The 22,026-nt window shown below is 32.9% G+C and overlaps 1 protein-coding gene across 2 annotated transcripts in view; it reads left to right on the forward strand.

Annotated features, from left to right (window-relative positions):
* Positions 1-22,026, forward strand: part of AP3B1 (adaptor related protein complex 3 subunit beta 1) — a 218,189-nt gene that overhangs the window by 61,996 nt on the left and 134,167 nt on the right. For both annotated transcript variants that reach the window (XR_012495075.1, XM_019728166.2), the window contains exon 7: positions 2,908-3,090. Coding sequence is in view for 1 of the 2 variants with exons in the window: in XM_019728166.2 (XP_019583725.2) it covers positions 2,908-3,090 (183 nt within the window). In the remaining variant the exon portion in view is untranslated. The remainder of the gene's footprint in view (positions 1-2,907; positions 3,091-22,026) is intronic.

Here is a 22,026-nt window from a genome sequence, read left to right on the forward strand (position 1 = left end):
TAATTAGAATTCATGACAAAATAGATGCAAGGAAACGTTTTGTACCCTTCATAATTTTATAGAAAATTTATTGTTATTAAAGGAACCATTTGCTTAGTGTGATTTTTTTCATTACCGGCTTGTCAACTAGCATAGATAATCTGGAGAAAATATGAACTCCATAGATGGGGTGTCACTTTTGTTGATGGTTCATGTAGTTTACCTTGGAGCACAGCTAATGGCTGAAGTTCATAGCAACAGCACAGAAAAACGTGGCAACCAAGGGAAGATAAATGAACCATGTTTATTGCTTTAATATAAAAAATACATAAATGGAAAACTGCATTTGAATTTGATGAGCTCATTGCTAGTTTTGCTGGAGTGATTTATTTTCCCCCTTATTTAAAAAGCTACTATTGACACAGTGAGATGGAAATTAACTGTCTGTTTTTGGGAAACCAATATTTTGGTTTTAAAATCTGAGAAGATAATTTTATTTTAATTTTGGGAGTTTTATTGAATAGTGAATATTTAGTAGACCCAAATTATCAATTCTTTTGGCAATGTTTAGCCTAGGATCAGTTTGTTAAAACCATGCAATGAAATTTCTAAAACAGTTTTATTTTGTGAGGGTACTTTCTTTATTTTATATCCTTCCTAATTATTTTTGGGTTTCCTTAAACTTTATTGGTACTTAAGTAACTATTTTTTTTATGCTCTTTGTTAGTACTTTAGAATTATATCTATAGCTCTTGATTTAAAATACGAATAATATGGTGTGGTAGCTGATTTTTTAAAATTGTTTGATGTCTGTGAAACACTTTGAAAATAAGACTCTAAGCGGCTTAGACAAAATAATGTGATTTTACATAGTATTTTTTTTTTTAAGATTTTTTTTTTTTTTTTTAATAATATGCTGCCAAGTGTCATACATTATTCCTTTTTTTTTTTTTTTTTTTTTTGAAGGGGAACAGGACTTTATTGGGGAACAGTGTGTACTTTCAGGACTTTTTCCAAGTCAAGTTGTTGTCCTTTCAATCTTAGTTGTGGAGGGTGCAGCTCAGCTCCAGGTCCAGTTGCTGTTGTTAGTTGCAGGGGGTGCAGCCCACCATCCCTTGTGGGAGTCAGACCGGCAACCTTGTGGTTGAGAGCCCGTGCTCCAACCAACTGAGCCATCTGGCACTGGCCCATGTGGGAATCCATCCAGCAGCCTTCGGTGTTAGGAGCACGGAGCTCCAACCACTTGAGCCACCGGGCCAGCCCCATAGTATTTTTTAAATTTAAACTTTGTTGAATTACTATTTCACTTCCACGGGTTATTTTATTCTACGTGGTATTACTCACTTTTGTACTTCAATACCCTTTACCAATTGATATATTAATATGATGGACATATATAAAATATATACAAGTATTGATATATTTCACAAATAGTTATTCAATAGTTTGATGGCATAAATTTAGTTGGTTTAAGAGTGTTTTAGTTATACTAATTCTGTCTTTTTAGAAATATGATTATCACAGAATATAATTTTTGAAGAGTGATTTTATGCAGAAGATACCAAAATACGGAGTTGAAAATACAAACTTTCTTTACATATCAGTAGCAAATAGAAAATTATACGTGTAATACATTTTTATTTAGTTCACAGAAATAATCAATTCTTTGCTTTTTCAGTTGAGGTACATACATGCTGGGACCAGCAGGCACCAGTACATGGGCAGGGCTGGAGTCAATAAATGCAGCTTCACGTTTATACTGATTGGTAATTCATAAAATCCCCACAGGACAGGAAACTTGTTTAGCATAATAGCAGGTCTATATTCTGAGCTGTTTTCTTTCAATTGTATTGTTGGTTGCATATTAATAAACTAAATGTCAGCCAAGTAGAGGGACAAACACTAAAAATGTGAATATCATTGTATCTAATATTTTTCAAAAAGTACCATTTCAATAAGTTATATTTCTATGTAATTGCTTATTTTAAGTCATTGGGGAAATTTTAGACACTGAAATGAAGATCCCTAGTGTTCAGAAAGAATATGATATTAATTTATTTTTTCAAAACTGTATTATATTGTTTGCTAACTTATGTATATCAGTGATACATATATAGAAGTATTTGTATATTACATATTTTTGCTTAATTTGTATCTTTATACCCAAGAAATTTTAATTTCACCACTTTGCAAAAGCTTGATAATTCTAAAAACAGCATTTATGATTCATTAATTGGTCATAGGGAAAGCTGCCTTTTGTAGGTAATATATCATTTCAATTTATACACATTGTTATATAAGTGATAAAAAAGTACTAAAATTTTAGCTTGTATGTTTTCTTTGCAAAAACATTTTATTGGTAAACATTAACAAGCGAGTTAAAATGTGTATGATTTTAAAGTGGTTTTGTACCAGTTTTGTTCCTCACACACATTTTAAGATAAATTCATTGTGAATTACTGTTATTCTCATTTTAAACTGACGTGATGTGGTCCTTGTTGTTGTCTTCATTCTTTTTCTCAGTATTGTCATGTATTAAGTAATGAATCTTTAGATTAGAATATAGGTTAGCTTTAAAAATGAAAAATGTGCATGATGAGTATGCTTAATCCATGTATGAACAACTTACTGAAATTTTACCTGATGAAATAAAATTTTCACAATTTCTAACACTAATACTTCCAATTCTAATACATCAGAAAAATATTAGCTTTGTAGACATGTTATCACTATTAAAATTATTCTTTGAGGGAGTGACATCTTAAAATTTATGTTATTTAAACACATAATCATTTATTAACTACATGACTGAATACTTTAAATATTGATTGTCATAACCCTGATTGCACCTCTGTAATACCTGAGTAGAATCTTTGGTGGTGGGAAAACATTTTTTTTTTAATGAGTTGCTATTTCTTTCTTTTCTAGCTGGTCGCTGGCAGTGTTGTGATGGCTTTTGAAGAAGTCTGCCCGGATAGAATCGATCTGATTCACAAGAATTACCGCAAGCTCTGCAATTTGCTGGTTGACGTAGAAGAGTGGGGGCAGGTTGTCATCATCCACATGCTCACGCGGTACGCCCGGACACAGTTTGTCAGTCCTTGGAAAGAGGCAAGTCTTGCATGATCTTCTGCTTTAAAATATATTTCTACTTTAAGAAAATGGCTACGCTTTGAAAAAAAAGTGCACAGAAAATTAAGAGTAGTAAAATACAGAAATTTGCGTATATAAGGAGGTCTCATTTGTCTCATATTCTTTTGGAAAGCCAGAAATCAATATAAATGCAAGGATAATTGTTCATTGTTTTGGCACTGATTAATACATACTTAATGGCATAGTGTATAAGCTTTTAGTGTGATACTTGGCCAGAGGCCCCTGTGAGGAGCCACAGCATGGTACAGTGTTTGCAGTGACATTGCCAAATCATGGATTTTTTGTTTTTCGGTAATTAATTTCTACTTCATCTAGTCCCAAATGTTCGAGGGACTTAAAAAATAGATGATGTGATTCTAACACATGTGAATTTATACCTAAGATAATTTCTTGCCTTTATAGATAAATATTGTTGAACTTGTAAACTACTTTTTCCTATATTTCTAAAATATGCTTGTTTTTCTTTGTTGTTTTTTGTTTTGTTTTTCAATTAGGCTGGTAGAATTTTAGTAAAAATAATTAAATATACTTTAAAGTATTTTGTTTTCTTTGTGCAGATTAACATTAGAGGCATACCTTATTATTTTCACTATATTAACAATTAAAAAAAATTGTTAACATAATTTGTAATAGAGATCTCTCGATGTATATATATTTAAAATTTAAGTATAAGTTTTAAACTTGTTTAAAGAAAAGAAATCATTAAATATTACAAGAATGGCACATTCATTCTTATTTTGTGACACTTCTTTTATGTCTTTTTTTAAAAGCAGTATTATAGATTTTTAAAAATGAGCTGTATAAATGTAAAACACCAAAAATCCCCGAATTATGTCTTAGGGGTTTGTACACAAAGTTATGAATAGGACTTGAATGCTCAGAAACTTATGACTAGGCCTTGAGTGCTCAGTACATCTTATTTTTGTTGATTAGAAATACATAATATTAAAGTGAGAGAAAAATGTACATAAAATGGAAAATGTTCATAATACATGCTTCAGATGACATGTCAAGCTTTCAGATGTTTAAGAAGTTTAAATGTTTAGCATTTATCAATGTTTTCTACAATGACTTAGTATTGTTAGTATTAAAAAGTATTTAAAAAATTTAAAAATATATCTTTATCCACAAGATGATTTGTAATATTGACTCCATCTTAATATTTAAAAAGTGTTTAGGGGGCCGGCTCGGTGGCTCAGGCGGTTAGAGTTCCATGCTCCTAACTCCGAAGGCTGCCGGTTCGATTCCCACATAGGCCAGTGGGCTCTCAACCACAAGGTTGCCAGTTCAATTCCTCAAGTCCCTCAAGGGATGGTGGGCTCTGCCCCCTGCAACTAAGATTGAACACGGCACTTTGAGCTGAGCTGCCACTGAGCTCCTGGATGGCTCAGTTGGTTGGAGTGCATCCTCTCAACCACAAGGTTGCCTGTTTGAACGTGTCCATGCTACAAATTCTTGGCTCTTTCATGTAAATGGTAACTTTGACAAGAGATTTTCGTTGCTAATTACCGGTAGCTAGTTGTTTGATTTCAGCCAGTTCCTTTCCAGAATGCTATTCAGATATTTTTTTTCCTCTTGTGTAATGTTATAGGTAATTTTGCCTTAGTGGGTAGTTATTTTTTAATTTTACTTTCCTATCACCATCAGATTATTTTCAGTAGCTATAAGCAAATGATCCTTTGCTTTGTCATTATGTAGACATTGGAATTAAAACATATACTTTCTTTACCATGTCTTCTAAAAATATGTAACAAACTTTAAAATCTCTTTTTTTGCAGTTTGTCTCTTTGTGTTTTGGTTCCTTGAATTTTATCTCATTTTAGATAAAATTCATGTTTAAAACTATTTTAAAAACAAAGAACTTAGGTTCTACACTACAATATCTATTTAATCTTTTGATAGATATTAATAATTTGAAAAATTGGAGCTATATATGCATTCTTTATTTGCACATGTTAACTCATTGGGCATCAGTCATTACAACCATGAGATGAAGTCGGGTCATTGTCCTGGTACACTGGAATTGAGGAAAATAGTTCACTAGCTTTGCTACTTCCTTGCAATTTGACCTGGGCATTATTGTAAATTATGTGTTTAATAGATTAATTCAGTAGTTTTCAAGTGTGCGCCTCCACCCTCAGGATGTTGTAGCACTGCCACTGGAACAGCCAATGGGGACAAACGCTGGCGCTCTAGACTGTGCAGCCAGCTGGGTTCGTGCCACTGTTCCAAACAAAGCTGACTTCACCTTTGCCTGCCTTTCATATACGCAGCTTTGCATATGATTTCCTTTGAGAAACAGTCCTTGGCTTGTAGAAAAAAGAAAAGAATAAAACCCCACTAAAATAGAAGATTTGTAAGGGTTTCGCTAACTATAATCGTATGTATTTTTTAAGAAGTTATAGATGGAATGCAAGCACACAGTGAAATAAAAAATAAGTTTTTTCATAACATCTTAGTAGACTCCTTAGAGGCAATTACTGACAACAATTTAATTTTAGTTATTGTGGTGGTTATAAATTTTACTGTGGATAACACATGTCGCTTTATTTATTAATTTAAAATGATGTCAGTTGACTCCAGAATAATCCTGATAATAGACTGTGTCTCTTTGTATACATATATGTTTTTGTTCAGTACCAGAGGGAAAGATTTGAAAGAGTCGTCCTTTATTGTTGAGTTAGAAGTAAAAGATTGTCAAAGATGTTAGACTTTTAGTACAAATCCATTTTGTAAAATTGAAGTTCAAGTGGATTATCATCATTTAGACCATGACTGTGCTCAATTGTTTACTTAACCCACCTCAGGCTTAACTGTGGCTAGTTATAATTCTGTTTTACAGAGAAACTTTTGAGTGAGCAAAACTTGTAGTTTTGGGGACTTTTTGGCTTAGACTTTAATTTGCATCCAGTATTTTAGAACTGCACATGGTAATTTTAACTTTGAAAGTTGGCAAATTGAATCATAAAGCAACGTTCGACCATATCTGGAAGAGACTGAGAAGTACTTGGCATTTATATGTGATTTCTCTTTTCACATCTCATGTTGTAAAAAGCATACCAGGTACTAAAGAACTGTTTAAGAGTGTTATATAATAGAAAGATAAAGTGGAACAGTACTCTAACAAGGTAAGTGCTGAGTTGTTACTATCTTTTTTTATCCTTTACCATCAATACTTGAATATGTTTCTTTCATGGAATCAGCAGAATAGAAGGGTTCATTACATACACTCCCATCCCCTCATAGCAGGCAGAAGTCACTTGCATAAGTGCTATATGAACACCACTTTATGATATATAAAGAACCATTTATCTTTTTTAAAATTTTTTTTATTGGGGAATGTTGGGGAACCATGTGTTTCTCTAGGACCCGTCAGCTCCAAGTCGTTGTCCTTCAATCTAATTGTGGAGGGCGCCGCTCAGCTCCAAGTCCAGTCGCCGTTTTCAACCTTTAGTTGCAGGGGGCGCAGCCCACCATCCCATGTGGGAATTGAACCAGCAATCTTGTTGTTGAGAGTCTGCACTCTAACCAACTGAGCCATCCAGCCGTCACTCCGGAAGTTTGGCTGCAGTTCATTGTCTTCAATCTAGTTGTGGAAGGCGCAGCACACTGGCCCCTGTGAGAATCGAACCAGCAACCCTGTTGTTCAGAGCTCATGCTCTAACCAACTGAGCCATCTGGCCACCCCAAGAGCCAGATGAAGTGAAAGAATTTGCAAGTGAGAAAACAGTGTCACTAAAATAGTATATTGACTTCCAAATGGTATAAAATAAAAAAGTGCCTAAAAATATACCAAATTCAGTAGAATCAAGGTTTCTTTCTCAAGTACTAAGAAAAAATGTGAAAAATAATACTGTTGATAGTTTATATTTAGCAATTTAATATTTTGCTATACTTTCTTATGTAGTAATTTATTTGAGACTGGCAGTGGTAATTACTATACCCATTTTATAGATGAAGCAACTGAGGCATCTAGATTTTGACGTCTCACCTAAGATAATGCTTCTAAAAGGTGGAGGCAGAAATATAAACAGAATAATCTGATGCCTAGATCAACATTCCCTTTATATTCTATTATCTCATAACTTTTAAATTAAAATACCTTTTTGCTTTAATAAGTTTCTGTTTGTTTGCTTATTCTGTTTCAGTTAAAACTAATTTTGAAGCCCCTCCCATCTATAGTGTTCAGACACTGCAGTTAGCTAATAACCATAATTAAATTTGCTTTTCACAAAGAAAGATCATGTTTCTCATTGAATCCTTTAAAACATTTGTTTGTTTATAGTCTTGAAGGGTAGCAAAATTGTTTTTTGAGGAATTGAAAATTAGAAATACTTTTTGAGATAAGCTGATGTACATGCTTTTGTCAATAAGTTCTCAAATGAACACATCATATACAAACAAGCTTCTTCAGGGGCAGAAGAGATTTTTAATTTAGTTTATTTGCATCATTATAGATCAGTATTGAGGCTGTTTATATGTAAATGTATGATTTGAAGAACAATTAAGTGTTGACAAAGTAGATTGCAGTCATATCAATTGCAGTGCATTTTACATAATTTTTCTAACTGACATCTTTGATGATAAATAGTGGATGCCAAGTCAAAGGCGATTATACAGTGCACTAGGAATTCATGGGGCTGTCAGGGAGAAGACCAATTGACTTTAAATTTACATATTAATGAGAAGATTTGTTAAGAGAGTGCTTGACTATAGAAAATAACTGCGTATTTATAGGGCACGACATTTTATAAATAAAGCTGATGCAGGAAAATGGAAATTAAACCTTTTAGGTTAATAAATTCAAGAGACTGCTAAAATGCATATTTGCATTTTTATTCTCTTATATTTACCTTATTCTTTGCTGTCCACGTGGGTTGTTGTTTTTTTTTTTTATTCTAGGTCAAGTTTGTATAATTTCCAAGCATATAAAATTACTTAAATATTTCTTTGTGTCATTCAAGTCTATTATGGGAGAATGCTTGAAGCATAAATGTAAATCTCTAAGACTAACGTTGCTTTTAGAAGTAATGGATTTTAAAATATGTTATAAAACACCAAGTAAACTTTAAGAGTGAGTAAAAAAAAAACAAACCTAAAAAACCCTATGGCATTAATTACAAACTGAAATAAAACTTTGGCACTAGGGCCTAACAGGAATGTTTTTAATTTTATTAATCTAGGTCTTTAAAGTTGAACTTTGTCAAGGAGATGACAGTTTTGCCAGAATTATCAAAATGCTTTAGGAATTTGGAATTTAAATCCCTACATATTCACAGTTCTTTTTGTATATGAATCCAAGTAATAGAATTCTAGAGGGAGTATGTATGCCATTTTGATGTTTGGAGTGATAAATCTACTTTTATCTCTCTCAGTATATCTGTGCTTCAATGATAAAACCTTACATAGGTGTAAGAAGGTTCCAAGTTTAGAATTTTGTTTAGGTATGTTAAAGATTTTCTTAAGTTTTTCAGGGGTAGCTATAAAATACAAATTCATCAGCATACAGAATTCATATACTGCACATAGTTCTTGATTAGTGATTTTCTAAAAAATAAAAAGGTACTTTGGGGTGACCAGATGTCTCAGTTGGTTAGAGCACGAGCTCTGAGCAACAGCGTTGCCAGTTCAGTTCCCACATGGGCCAGTGAGCTGCCCCCACAACGCCCCACAACTAGATTGAAAACAGTGACTGGACTTGGACCTGAGCTGCGCCTTCCACAACTAAGATTGAAGGAAAACAACTTTACTTGGAGCTGATGGCTCCTGGGAAAAACACACTGTTCCCCAATAAAGTCCTGGAAATACACACTGTTCCCCTTTCCCAAGAAAATCTTTAAAAATAAAATAAAATAAAATAAAAGGTCCTTTGGGAAAGGGTTCAAAGCTCCACATTTAGGTTCTGTCTTAGAGAACCTAAATGAGCATTAGAGATTATTTTTTATTGAGCTTTAACTTTCTTTGTGAGGTAAATTTTTTATTTGTGTCTTACTAATGGACTGTTTTGAATCTTCTTATGTGAAATTAAAAAAAAATAATGAGGGGTTGTGGTAGAATTCATACTTTACAATTAAAAAGTTTTTAGTGTGCTTTTTTAGGTAATTGTTGATGAAGGAAGGGTTCAGTAGGCAGTTTAATGGGAAACTTTGGGCTGTGTGCTGATATTGAAATGAAGTCTTTCCTTCATCCATTGTTTATGAAGCATTCATCTTAAAGATTTGTTATACTTTTTGTTCGTAATTTATTTTTGATTGGAATTTTTGTTTTAACTCATGAAGTTTCTTGTAAAAAAAGTGCTTTAAATTTTATCTAAGTAACATGTACCTGGTTAAAAGAAAGAAGTTAAATAATACTACATGGCTTATAAAAAGCATTTTCTTCTCCTACCCTTCCCCATACCTGAATTAGCTACCTCAAGTTCTTTTAAGCTTTTGTGTATATGTGTGTATTTAACTTTCTCCATTTCTAAGTAAGACACATGGTATTGCTATTTCTTGATTTATCAATTTTAAACATTACATATTGACTTGCTTATTATAGAAAAGGAGAGTTTGGCATTCTTGTAATATATTACCTTATGCTTCCACTTTCCCTATTCCATCTTTGCAATATAATTATATTACAATTTTCAACCAATGTGTATTGTTCATTTAATTATGACTTTATGAGTATTATTTATGCTGTATAGTAACATTTTCATCTTTTTTCTTGTGGAACTTTCCAGTTCTGTGTGGAATCAAAAATTGCGTCATTTTTAATTTGCTGAGTTTATTTGTCTTGTCACTATTATAAAGCATTCCAAATTGTCTATCATGATATTAAATTCTCTCCAAATATTACTTTGTATGCAGTTGTTGAGATACTCTAATTGCCTACCTAATATCAATTCTCCACCCGCTTTAAAATAACAGAAACCTGATTTTGTTCAGAGTACTACTATATCCAGTTAAAAATAACCAACTTCCCCAGACTCTCTTGGAGTCAGAAATGGCTACATGACTCAGTGTGGAAATTGAGATATTTGTGGAAATATTCTGGTTGGGATTCTGGGAAAACTCTTGATTTTCTGACAGACTTACTTGACATACATTCCTTTGCCTTTTCTCATTATTCCTTCCTGAAATGTGTATGTGATGATTAGAGGTATAGCAGCTATTTTGCAATCTGAGAATAAAACCATACTCTGGAAGTTCATGGAACTGAAAAAAAGCAAAAATGTTCTCATTATGGAGCTACCTAATTTGATATTTCTGTTACATATAGATTTCTGCTACATATAGATTTTCTGTTACATATAGATGAACAACAGTCCTAACTAGTATAGTTGTCAAATATATCAGTCTTCCAGGAGACATGCTCTTGGAGGCTGTACTACTCTCCTTTTCTAATCTGATTGCTTGCTAGGCTTACTACACAGCTGTTATTCTGGAACTTAATTTCTTCTCTGTGTTAAGTCCCCTATATCTTAGGCCTTCCTTTCCATAGTGTCTTCATCTTATTTGGTCTTACTGGTTTTGATGGAGTACAGCCTCCATATCTTAAGAATGGGTAGATGAGAGATACTTTCAGTGTCACTCTCACATTTGATTGATATTTTGTCTGGGCTCTTTGATCAGTACTCTCGTAAGTGTTATGTGTTTGAAATGTTTTGTTGCTTTTATACTTGACATCTTGGCTGGGTATAATACTGTTGGGTCATACCTTTTTTCCTTCTTCTGAGAGCTCTGTAGCTATCTCCTTTGCAGGTAACTTGATTTTTTTTGTTTATATCCTTAAATCTGTTTTTTGTTTTTTAATCTTTGAAAATTAGTGAGGTTGTATCTCAGTGTGGATCACTGCATATTCCTGCATATGTCCTGCATATTCACTTCTTTCTTTATTTTAGGGAAATTTTTTGCTTTGATGCTCAAGTTTGTTTTTTTTCTTGTTCCATTTGTCAGTTACATGCTTCAGGAATACCAGTCATTCTGTTTTGTAGTCTTTGTCTACTCTGTGTCACCTTTTTAAAAAATGCTTTAATGTTTGTCTTTTTGTTTGCATTCATATTATCTCAAGTCTTTTTTGTCAGTAATTTCATTTTAAATGATCTTATCTGTGCTTTATAGTTTTTTATTAATTTGGTGACAGTGCGTTGGTCTTTAGTTTATTTCCTCTGGTTTCAATCTTATATTTCCTTCATTCTATAGTTTTATCATTCATCTTTAAACTTATGTTTTTTTGAGTAATATCATGTTCTGAGTAATATCTTGGAGAATTTACTTTTGTTATCTAGGAGATTTTTTTTTGTCCAGAGTGATTTTGTGGTTTTGTGTGTTTTTTGTCTTTTTCCTGTTTTTTTGTCCCCTTTTGTACTGTGAATATGTTATGTAGTTATTATGCCCTTTTCATATTGCAAATATTTGGGAAGCTTTGGTACATTGTATTTGTTCTGATATAGTGTGGCTTCTTAAAAACCACACCTAAAGGCAGTTGTTTTTTTTCCTCTTAGTTTCCATTTGAGATGTGCGTATTTTATGCCTTATTCTTTATGTTTCAGTAGTTTTAGGACATTTGGGGAGGGAAGTACTCTGTGGGATAATAAATTTAGTCTCAGCAGAGATTAGAGCCTTTTATTTAGAAAACTTGAGCACTTTTTCTGGAATTTTCTTAAATGCCCTACATTAGTATTCCTGCCACCTAGTGTATTTCTATGTAAAACTATTCTTGACCTTTAAATTGTTCTTTTTTATTGTTTAATCCAGGAACCGTGTCATACAATATAGTAGCTGTGGGCCACATGTGACTATTTAAATTTAAATTGACTAAAATTGCACTAGCCACATTTCAAGTACTCATTAGTCACATGTGACTCATGACTACTATGTTGGATATGGCTGATACACAGTGTTCCTTTTTTCACAAAAGTTTCTATTGGACAATGTTGCCCCAGAGTCTTTCCTTCTTTCAGAGAGAAGCAGTGTTGTTGTTTACTTTCCCACCTGCTTTTCCTCACTGCCTGTTTCCACTGTTAACCACTGTCACTATCCCACCCTGCCCCAGTAGAGTGGAAAGATAAGGGTAACCTCTTAATTTTCTTCTATATAGATTTTGGAAGGAGAAGATTATTAATGAGCATTCTCAAGAAGTGAAATTTGTTTTTCTAGAATCTTTTGTTTTTTATAAAAACTTTTTAAATGTTTGTGCCATTAGATTGTGACTCTTGTATCATTATTATTGACTTGTTAATTTTAATTTTTGAATTTTCCTCATTTTTGTTTTATATTCAAGAAGAGATTCTGTTCTCTGTCTTTATTTCACCATCTACCTAGAAGCCCCAAAATGTTCACATTATTAAAAAAGTATTTTATGACTCTCAATAAATGAATTTTATCAGGAGACTAAAGAGCTTAAGAAGTTAAGAAATGTGATCCATTTTTCTGCCCTTACTGATGTCTGTCCTCAACATTTCCTTTTTCCCTGCTATGCTTTTTTATCCTCTAATTCTCCCATGGATAGTTTCTCTTGACCATAAAATCCATTTGTTTCCATATATTTTTTACTGTGTTAGTCTTGTTACTATAGCATAAAAGAGTAGATATGGTTATGTTGAATTTTGGTCTTCTGGCAAGTCGGTTATTTACATTTTTAATTTTGTGATTTTGTTGCTTGGTAGTTTTCTGTATTCATCTCAGAAAAGATTATGACTCTGTATTATCTAATAATGTGGTAATTTGAGCATGGAATTTTATTCTATTCTGTTACCCATTTACCTGTATCTATACAGACTTTAAATTTCTGATACATATCTTCAACTCACTACAGTCTTCCTGAAAGTTGCAAGACTTCTACAGTCTAGAGTTCCAAAGTAGTTATATCAGACAGATTCTGCCAGTGCACTGTTAGCTGTATGGTTTAGAGAATGTGGCACACACTGTTGATTGTTACAGCCAACCCCATTGAAAAAGGTGTTCTTCCTAGCAAACAGATTTTCTACAGGCATTGAGCAGCCAAGTGCTTTTGAAGAGCCATGTTGTGCTCCACAGCCGAAACTAGTCTAGTTAATGTTAGTTACATGCCTCTGTAAGTGATGGGTTTAGGAATGGACACATAATACAATTCTGGCTAATGGGAAGTAATGGAAAATTTGAGGGAAATGGGGTACAGAGGGGTGTATGAGAATGGTTTACTTTCACATAAAAAGCATGAAGACATTTGACCTGCTGCTGAGATGTACTTCATGGACTTATAATTTCAGATTTCACTGTTGGAATGTCTTGATTTGAATTAACTCTTTGGAAAATGTTTTTAAAAACCAGGAATCTAAAGGCACAATAAGGCAATCAAGTGTAGGCAGAAACTAGAGAGGACTCTGAACATGAAAGACTGAAATTTTAAGGTGTGAGATTTGTGAATTTGCATGTTTTTGCTTAAGGACACTCCCCAGTCCCATATAATTACGGAAAAAAGTCACAGCCTTACTTACGTAAGTGTCAGAGAACAGACTTCAAGGCTAGCAGAATACCTAAAAAGTTTTGGGGAAATAACAGAAGGATGCAGGAATCACAGAATGGTGAACCCCCTAGAAATGCACGTAAACACATCCAGATCCTTGACTGACCATTAAACTCTGCGTGTGTGGGGAGGACGGCAGTGGATCTAGCAAAAAAGCAGCAACTGGAAGATGAAAGAACTAAATGGATATTTCACTTGCTGGCCACATTAGGATAGATCAAGTGTGGAGTGTGAAACTATTGAAAGGCCTGCTATAACAAATATCAATACACTTCTGAGGAAGACAACATAAGGAAGAATTTTATAATGTGTGACTGATAATATCCAGAATACAATTTTTAAAAATCAGTGGACATGAGAAACAAAGCAGTAACTGATGATCAAGAGAAAAAGCAGGCAATAGAAAATAACCTCAAGATAATCAAGAAAAAGCAATTACCAGACAAATAAAGCAGCTATTAATATATATTGCCAAAATATTAAAAGCAACATATTTGTATTGAATGAATATATGAAGAATCTTAGGGCAAAACACACTGTAAGAAAGAACCAAATGGAAATTCTAAGGCTGAAAAATACAATGATTAAATGAAAAATAAACTAGCTGGGCTTAACAGCCAAGAGGAGGCTGCAAAAAATGTCAGGCAACTTGAAGGAAGATCAATAGAAATTATTCAGTCTGAAGAACAGGCAAGTAAACAAGTGAAGAAAGTGAACAATGTGAAACAATATCAAACAGAATAAAATACTTGTAACTGAAGTCCCAAAATCAGAGGAAAGAGTGAATGGAGCAGAAATAATACCTGAAGAAATAAAGGCTGAAAAACTTTCAAATTTAGTTTAAGGGGACACACACACACACACACACACAACATAAGCATACAGATCCAGGAACTCATCAAACTCCCAAGCAAAATAAATAAAAAGTCACACCAACGCATGTCATAGTCAAACTTTGGAAATCAAAAGAAAACCTTAAAAGCAGACAGGGATAAACAATGCATTAATATACAGAGGAACAACGATGTGACTAACGGTTGATCAGAATCAGTGGGGTATAGAAAATAGTGGAATATCATCTTTAAATTGTTGAAAGAAAAAAACTCAACGAATTCTACTGTGTTTCCCCGAAAATAAGACCAGGTCTTATATTAACTTTTGCTCCAAAAGACGCATCAGCATTAGGGCTTATGTTCAGGGGATGTCATCCTGAAAAATCATGGTAGGGCTTATCTTCCGGTTAGGTCTTATTTTCAGGGAAACACAGTATATTGAACAAAACTAATCTTCAAAAATAAAGGTGGAACGAAAACATTTTCAGATGAACAAAACTGAAAAACTTATACAAAGGAGAACTGTATTACAAAAAATACAAGGAATTGTTTAGGTTGAAGAAAAATGGTAATAGATGTTAATTCATAACTATAGAAAGGAACAAAAAATGACTGAAATGGTGTATATGTGTATGTGGGTATTATAAATTACACTTTTTCTTTTTCTTAATTTCTCTAACACACAATTTCTGTATTTATTTTTCTCTATCTCTGTCTCTGTCCAGCAGTCACAGATTTCACATTGCTTATGCTTGAACTCTGACTTTTCTATACACCCATGCTGCTATAACCTTTTCCTTCAGCACCACAAGTCTTTGTGTGGACATATGTTTTCATTTCTCTAGGAGTGGAATTGCTGGGATGTAGAGTAAATGTATGCCATCTTTTTTAACCCCCTACGCTCTAAACACAGATCTAACTTTTAGCTTTATCTTCTACTGGTTATCCTCATTTTATTTTTAAAACATCTTGTTTATATAATTTATTCTAGTGACAAAAGGGTGTCATTTAATTCAAGTGTATGAATATTTTGGAATTAATGAAGAATAAAGGGTCCCTTATAAAATTTTATATTTCATATAAAGATTTTTATAACTTAGGTTTTTTGCTTTAAATTTTTAAAATTGGTGTTTCTTGGAGCCCTAGTTTCCCACCCTCACTTTATCTAGAGTACAGATACATTTTTCTTGTTTAAGTAGTAGAGTTCTTGGAAGATTAAAGAAAAAAAACTTCACTGATTTCCTCTCTCCTCCATGAATATCCTGTCCACAAATATTTGAAAACCTGTGCTTTAACCTTGTAGCCTTTTTTTAATGTTCTAAAGGAGAATTAAATTTTATCAATTTCAGTTCAGTAGACATTTACCTTCTCTTTTATATCCTCTGTATTTCAGGGCTTATTAAGGCAGTGAGGGAATGAATACATGAGAAATCATGATTAGTTCTACTTAGGTTGGTTTTAATTGTATTGCTTAATTTATGATTGAATGAGAACCACTCTAAGATATGTTCTGCTTAACAAAAAGCAATATTTATTTTTCATCTTTAGATCAATATTAGTTAGCTTGCAAATAATTGAGACCCTTCCTTCTCATGTCTTGGAACCCTTAGACCTAAATTCAGTGTGTGTCATGAGTATGTTTTATATCAGAGAAATACGGAAATATGCCTTATGAAGATCCTCCATATTTCTCAGTAACAAAAGTTTGGAAACTGCTGCGTTCAAAAAACTTGTTTCTTATATTCTGGAGCTGAACATATAGTCATAAGAAATGAGAAGTGTGGTGGGCAATTGAACACTGAATTTTCATAGTGGCTCAACACAAAGTTACTGGACACAGGTGTTTCTGTAATTGTGATGTATCGGGGGAGATTCAGTGTTCAATGGTCCTCAAACCCACACTCCACCTGTGTGGTATGGTGGTCACTGGGCTGAGGTATAAAACATGTAAAGTGAAGAGCATATCAGTTACCTCACAGAAGGAAAACAAAGTCTCAAGCCAGTATGCATATTCTAGGTGGTTTTCCATAGACTTAATTTGGGGGGAAAAAGACTTCTTTTTCTTTGAGAAAAAAATATTAAATTTAAAATTCTATTTTACATGACATTTTTTTCTCGTGAATGTATTTCTCTGATAAGGTATGCTATTTATACTGAATAGCTAATTTAATTTAGTGATTTGATATTGCTAATCACTTATTCACTCTGGTCTTATCAGGGACATCTAATCCAGTGTCAGATGTACCACCATATACTGCTGTGGTATCTGTGGGCTGAATATTTGTGTCCCCAAAATGCATATGTTGAAACCGTAACCCCCAACATGGTGGTATTTGGAGAAGAGACTTCGGGAAGTAATTAGGTTTAAATCAAGTTGTGAAGGTGGGGTCCTCATCACGGAAATAATGTGCTTGTAAGAAGACACTGGAGAGCATGCTTTTTCAGTTTCTCTGCCATGTGAGGATATAATGAGAAGGAAGCCATATGCAAGTCAGGAGGAAGTGGGTTCTTCTCAGGAACCGAATCTGCTGACACCTTGATCTTGGACTTCCCAGCCTCTGAAACTGTGAGAAGTAAATGTCTTGTTTAAGCCACCCAGTCTACGGGTTGTATTATAGTTACCCAACCTAAATAATAGAGTATCTCAGATGGCATGAGAATGTCATGATGTATTCCTCTTTATAGCTTTAAGCATTATATAATAATAGTCTGTGCCTACAGCAGACTGCAGAGATTTTGTCCTGGTACAAATCTTAACGTGGTGCTAGGCTATTGTGAAATTCAGATTTTAAGTGGGTACATTCAGTCTCTTTTTCTTGACTACTATAAATCCAAGGTAATAAAAGGGAGCGATAACAAGAAGAATAATGATTCCTGAGGTGAAATCCTGGCCCCACCACTTTTAATCTCTGAGATAATCTTTGGACAATTCATGTAAACTGTGTGCCCCTCAGTTCTTTGATCTTTGAAAAAGATTAAATACCTGAATTGCTTACCTCATGAGGTTGTGTTAAGGATTCAGTAAGATATTCCTGAAAGTACTTTACTAATGTTAGAGATTACTTCAGCTGAAGTTGCCTTTGATTTCCACTAATTTCAGTGTTATTGTTCACATGTTGCAAAAGTAGATGTTTTTCAGAAATACTTGATTCCTTCATCTCTTTTTGTATATAAGCAAATTTTTGCTGTGTGCAGTTTTAAACTGTTGTCAGTTTTATTTTTTTCTTTATTTTTTTGTTACTCCTTATAATGGACATACAGATTATAATTTGTATTTATTTCTCAGTTAATCTATTCAGATAAAATGAGCAAGTCTCTAAGTCATACGATCTCTCTAAAAAGCAAAATTATCCTCAAACTCCAAAATTGTGGATTTAAATAAACTCCAAAATTGTGGATTTAAATAATGACTTACAGTAGTTTTTGTGAAAATTTGTGTTTGGAGCTTCAGGTACAAAATCTATATTGTGTATTGCTACTTAAGTATAATGTCACACTTTTCTTTATTCTATAAATCTACATAATGGTACGTGCTTTAAAGATATAGAAGCTATGCCGTACCAAAATATATTTTATGGAGTAAATGATAATTTTTTTAACTTCATGGAGCTTATATTTAATGTAACAGCATTTCTCTCTACTGAAAGTGAATGTTTTAGAGCAAAATGGAAAGCTAATTTTATTCTGATGTTTTTATAGTAGCATTTGGGGAGGTCAGTATATTATATATATGTGGAGGAAGACCTATTTTCATACGAGATAAGTTCAGATATGTTAAACTCAGTGGTTCTTTTTTAAAAAACACAGCACTTTTTACAGATATTTCAGGTTCACAACAAAATCGAGTGGAAAATGCAAAAAGTTCCCATATATCCCTGTCCCCTCACATGCATAGCCTCTTCCACTATTAACATCCTGCACCACAGTGGTACATTTATTATAATCAGTGAATGTACATTCATATCATTATCTCCTGAAATCCGTAGTTTAGATTAAGGTTCGCTTGTTGGTGTTGCACATTCAGTGGGTTTTGACAAATGTATAATGACATGACTCCACCATTGTAGTGTCCTACAGAATATTTCCACTGCCCTAAAAATCCTCTGCTGTCTGCCTGTTCATCCTTCCCCGACAAACCCTGGCAATCACTAATCTTTTTACTATCTCCATAGTTTCCCTTTTCCAGAATGTCGTATAGTTGGTATCATATACTATGTAGCCTTTCTAGATTGGCTTCTTTCCCTTAGTGATACGTGTTTAAGGCTCCTCCACATCTTTTCATGGCTCTATAGCTCATTTCTTGCTAGTACCAAATAATAGTCCATTATCTGGATGTACCACACACAGCTTAGTCATCCACTCACCTAATGAAAGACATAATGTTTTCCTGCAAATATTGGCAGTTATGAATAAAGCTGCTATAAATCTTATGTGGGCTTTTGTGTGAACTTGTTTGGGTATAAACTAAGGATTGCGATTGTTAGATCATTTGATAAGAGTAAATTTAGTTTTATGAGACGCTGCTAAATTTTCTTAACGTAATTATGGTACCATTTTGCATTACCCCTGGCAATGAGTAAGAGTTTCTATTGCTCCACATCCTTGCCAACATTTGGTGTGGTCAGTATTCCAGATTTTAGCCATTTTAACAGGTGTATTGTGGTATCTTGTTTAAATTTGCATTTCCCTGATGACGTATAATGTAGTGTCTTTTCATATGTTTATTTGCCTTTTGTATGTCGTCTTTGGTGAGTTTTCTGTTCCGGTCTTTTGCCCATTTTTTAATCAAGTTCTTTGCTTTCTTATTATTGAGTTTTGAGAGTTCTTTGTATGTTTTGGATAACAACCTTTTATCAGATGTATCTTTTCCAAATACTTTTCCAACTGTGTGGCTTGTCTTTTCTTTGTCTTGATGTTGTCTTTCGTAGAGCAGTTTTGATTTTAATGAAGTTCGGCTTATCATTTATTTGTTTCCTGGATCATGCCCTTGGTGTTATATCTAAAAGTCATCATCACAGCCAAGGTCATCTAGATTTTCACATAGGTTATCTTCTAGAATTTTATAGTTTTTAAAATACATATTGTCTATAAACATTTTTTAGTGAATTTTTGTGATGGGTCAAAGATCTGTGTCTAGATTCAATTTTTTGTGTGTAAATGTCTAGTTCCAACACCATTTGCTAAAAAGAATGTCTTTTCTCCGTTGTATTGCCTTTGCTCCTTTGTCAAAGATCAGTTGACTGGGTCATATGGGTCTATTTCGAGGTTCTCTGTTCTGTGCCATTAATCTATTTGTCTATTCTTTTACCAAGGTCACTGTCTTGATTACTGTAGCTTTATAGTAGATATTGATGTCAACTTCACTTTACATTTTTAATTATGGAAAAATTTGATCAAATGCAAAATTAGGGCTAACAGTCCAATGAATCCCCATATACACATCACTTACCTACAATACTCATCAACTCATGATGGCTCATTTTAACTCTACCCCCTTCACACTTCTATGAGATTTCATATAAAATTTTAGATATTATATAATTTCATCTATAGCTATTCAGAATATATTTCTAAAATACTATCTTTACTTCAAAGAAACTACAAAGCTTTCTCAAATATAAGTTGGTCCCTATTTTCCAAATGAGAGGATTAGAGCTTTTTTTAAGTTCAGCTTGAATGTGTACTTTTTTAGAAAGATGGAGAAAGTAGTCTATTGTTATATATCATTTCATTTTATACATATATATTTTAAATCACAGAAGAATACAATATTTACAAATGTAGCTTTTTATGCTCGTAACTTTTATCACATACATTTTATGTATTTGTGTCTTCAATAACTAGACCTCCTTTTAGAGTCATTTAATAGTCTTCCATCCGGAAGAAGCTTTACTTTTGTTGTTTGAGATAAACATCACCTCAGAGTATGGATATGATGCTGTCATAGAAATACATTTTAAGCCTCCAGTACACATTCAGATGATATTAACATTGTTCTTATTTGGAACTCTTCTGTAAAGAAAACTTGGCTTTCTTCCCCATTTATTTATTTTTTTAGTCATTTATATATAAGTATGGACTGACAGATATTTATTTATTCTTTGGGTTATAAACTAGTATTATCATTATTTATTTTGTTACTCACATTTTTCAGCTTCAGCCTGAGGGAGTTTGTTTAAATAACCTGGTGATCTAAATTTTAACTTTAACTGTGCTAGCTGTAGAACCAGCCATTTTTTTCAAGGTGCAAAAGAGCAGGTTTTACGGGTTTATTAATGTTTTCTTACATCAGTTGTATATCTGTCAAGTAGTTCCATCTTTTTGTAATAGTCATATCAGTAATTTACTGGAGTAAAAGTGGCATTACTTAATGACAGTGTAGCTTAGAAAAATTGCCAACATGAGCCACAATATAAGACGTTTTAATTAATATCCATTAGAAACACTATGAATGATAATACCTCATTTCTCCAGGCTGAATAGAAACAATATATATAATAATTGATTTTTTTTTACCTTTTTTGATGCAAACACTTCTAAAACAAATTTTAACAAATTCCCCTGTCACTTGACAGAGACTGAAAGATATTACTTAATTTCTTCTTTTTAAGTTGTACCTTTTATTATCTGTGTATCAGGAAACCGAACTATTAAAGTGGTTAAAATCATATGCATAATATACTCTGAATAAGGATTTTACATTTAGAATAATATCTAAATATTTAGAATAACATCTAAAAGCTTCATAATACCTATCTCGTAGCTATGTAGGTGAGTGCTTTCTACTTAGTTCCCAATTCACAGATGTATTGCATAAATTGAGACTGCCTAATATCAATTTTTGGATAAGAAATATATTAGAAGGCACAGAATAAGATTTTAAAAATTAGGCAGTTCCACAAAAAAATAAAATATTTCTGAATATTGCTTTCAAATACATATGGAGGTGTATTAAAATTGGTTCATCTTCCTTTTTAATATGTGATGTACAGCTAGTATACTAAATTGAGCATTTGAGAACTTTCTATAAGTGGATTTCAATAGCTTTGAAACCCGTTTTACCAGTTTTTACTCTTAGGCAGACTAAACATCTTTCTCAATATATCTTGTTTACCTTACTTGTTTAACCAGCTTTTGAGTTTCTGGACAAAGTGAAAATAAAATTCATTGTATTATACATTTAAATGATAATTAAGAATAATTACTTTAAAACTGGTCAAAGTTATCTAAGATACAAAGTCTGAATCCTCACTTACCTAAGAGCACACAAATGTTCTTCCATCTGATCTGTCCAAATATCACAAATGTAAAACTAAGTCAAAGTCAAATTTTAAAGATTGCCACATTAACTCTACAAGTGGTTGCTGAAATTATAGTGCTTTATATCAAAATGATATTAAAAAGTGAATCTGACGTTTTATAAAAATAATATGGGGTTGAAGTCCCTGCCAAAATCTCAATCATCACTTAATTCCCTGTGCATATTATCCATAGTTATTTTACAGTCCATTTTAAATTCTTGTCTGTTATCTTTATTTTTTAGCTTTCTGTCTGTTTTTAGTTTTTCTTG

Source organism: Rhinolophus sinicus, linkage group LG03 (assembly GCF_036562045.2).
Source record: "Rhinolophus sinicus isolate RSC01 linkage group LG03, ASM3656204v1, whole genome shotgun sequence".
NCBI classification, from domain to species: domain Eukaryota; kingdom Metazoa; phylum Chordata; class Mammalia; order Chiroptera; family Rhinolophidae; genus Rhinolophus; species Rhinolophus sinicus.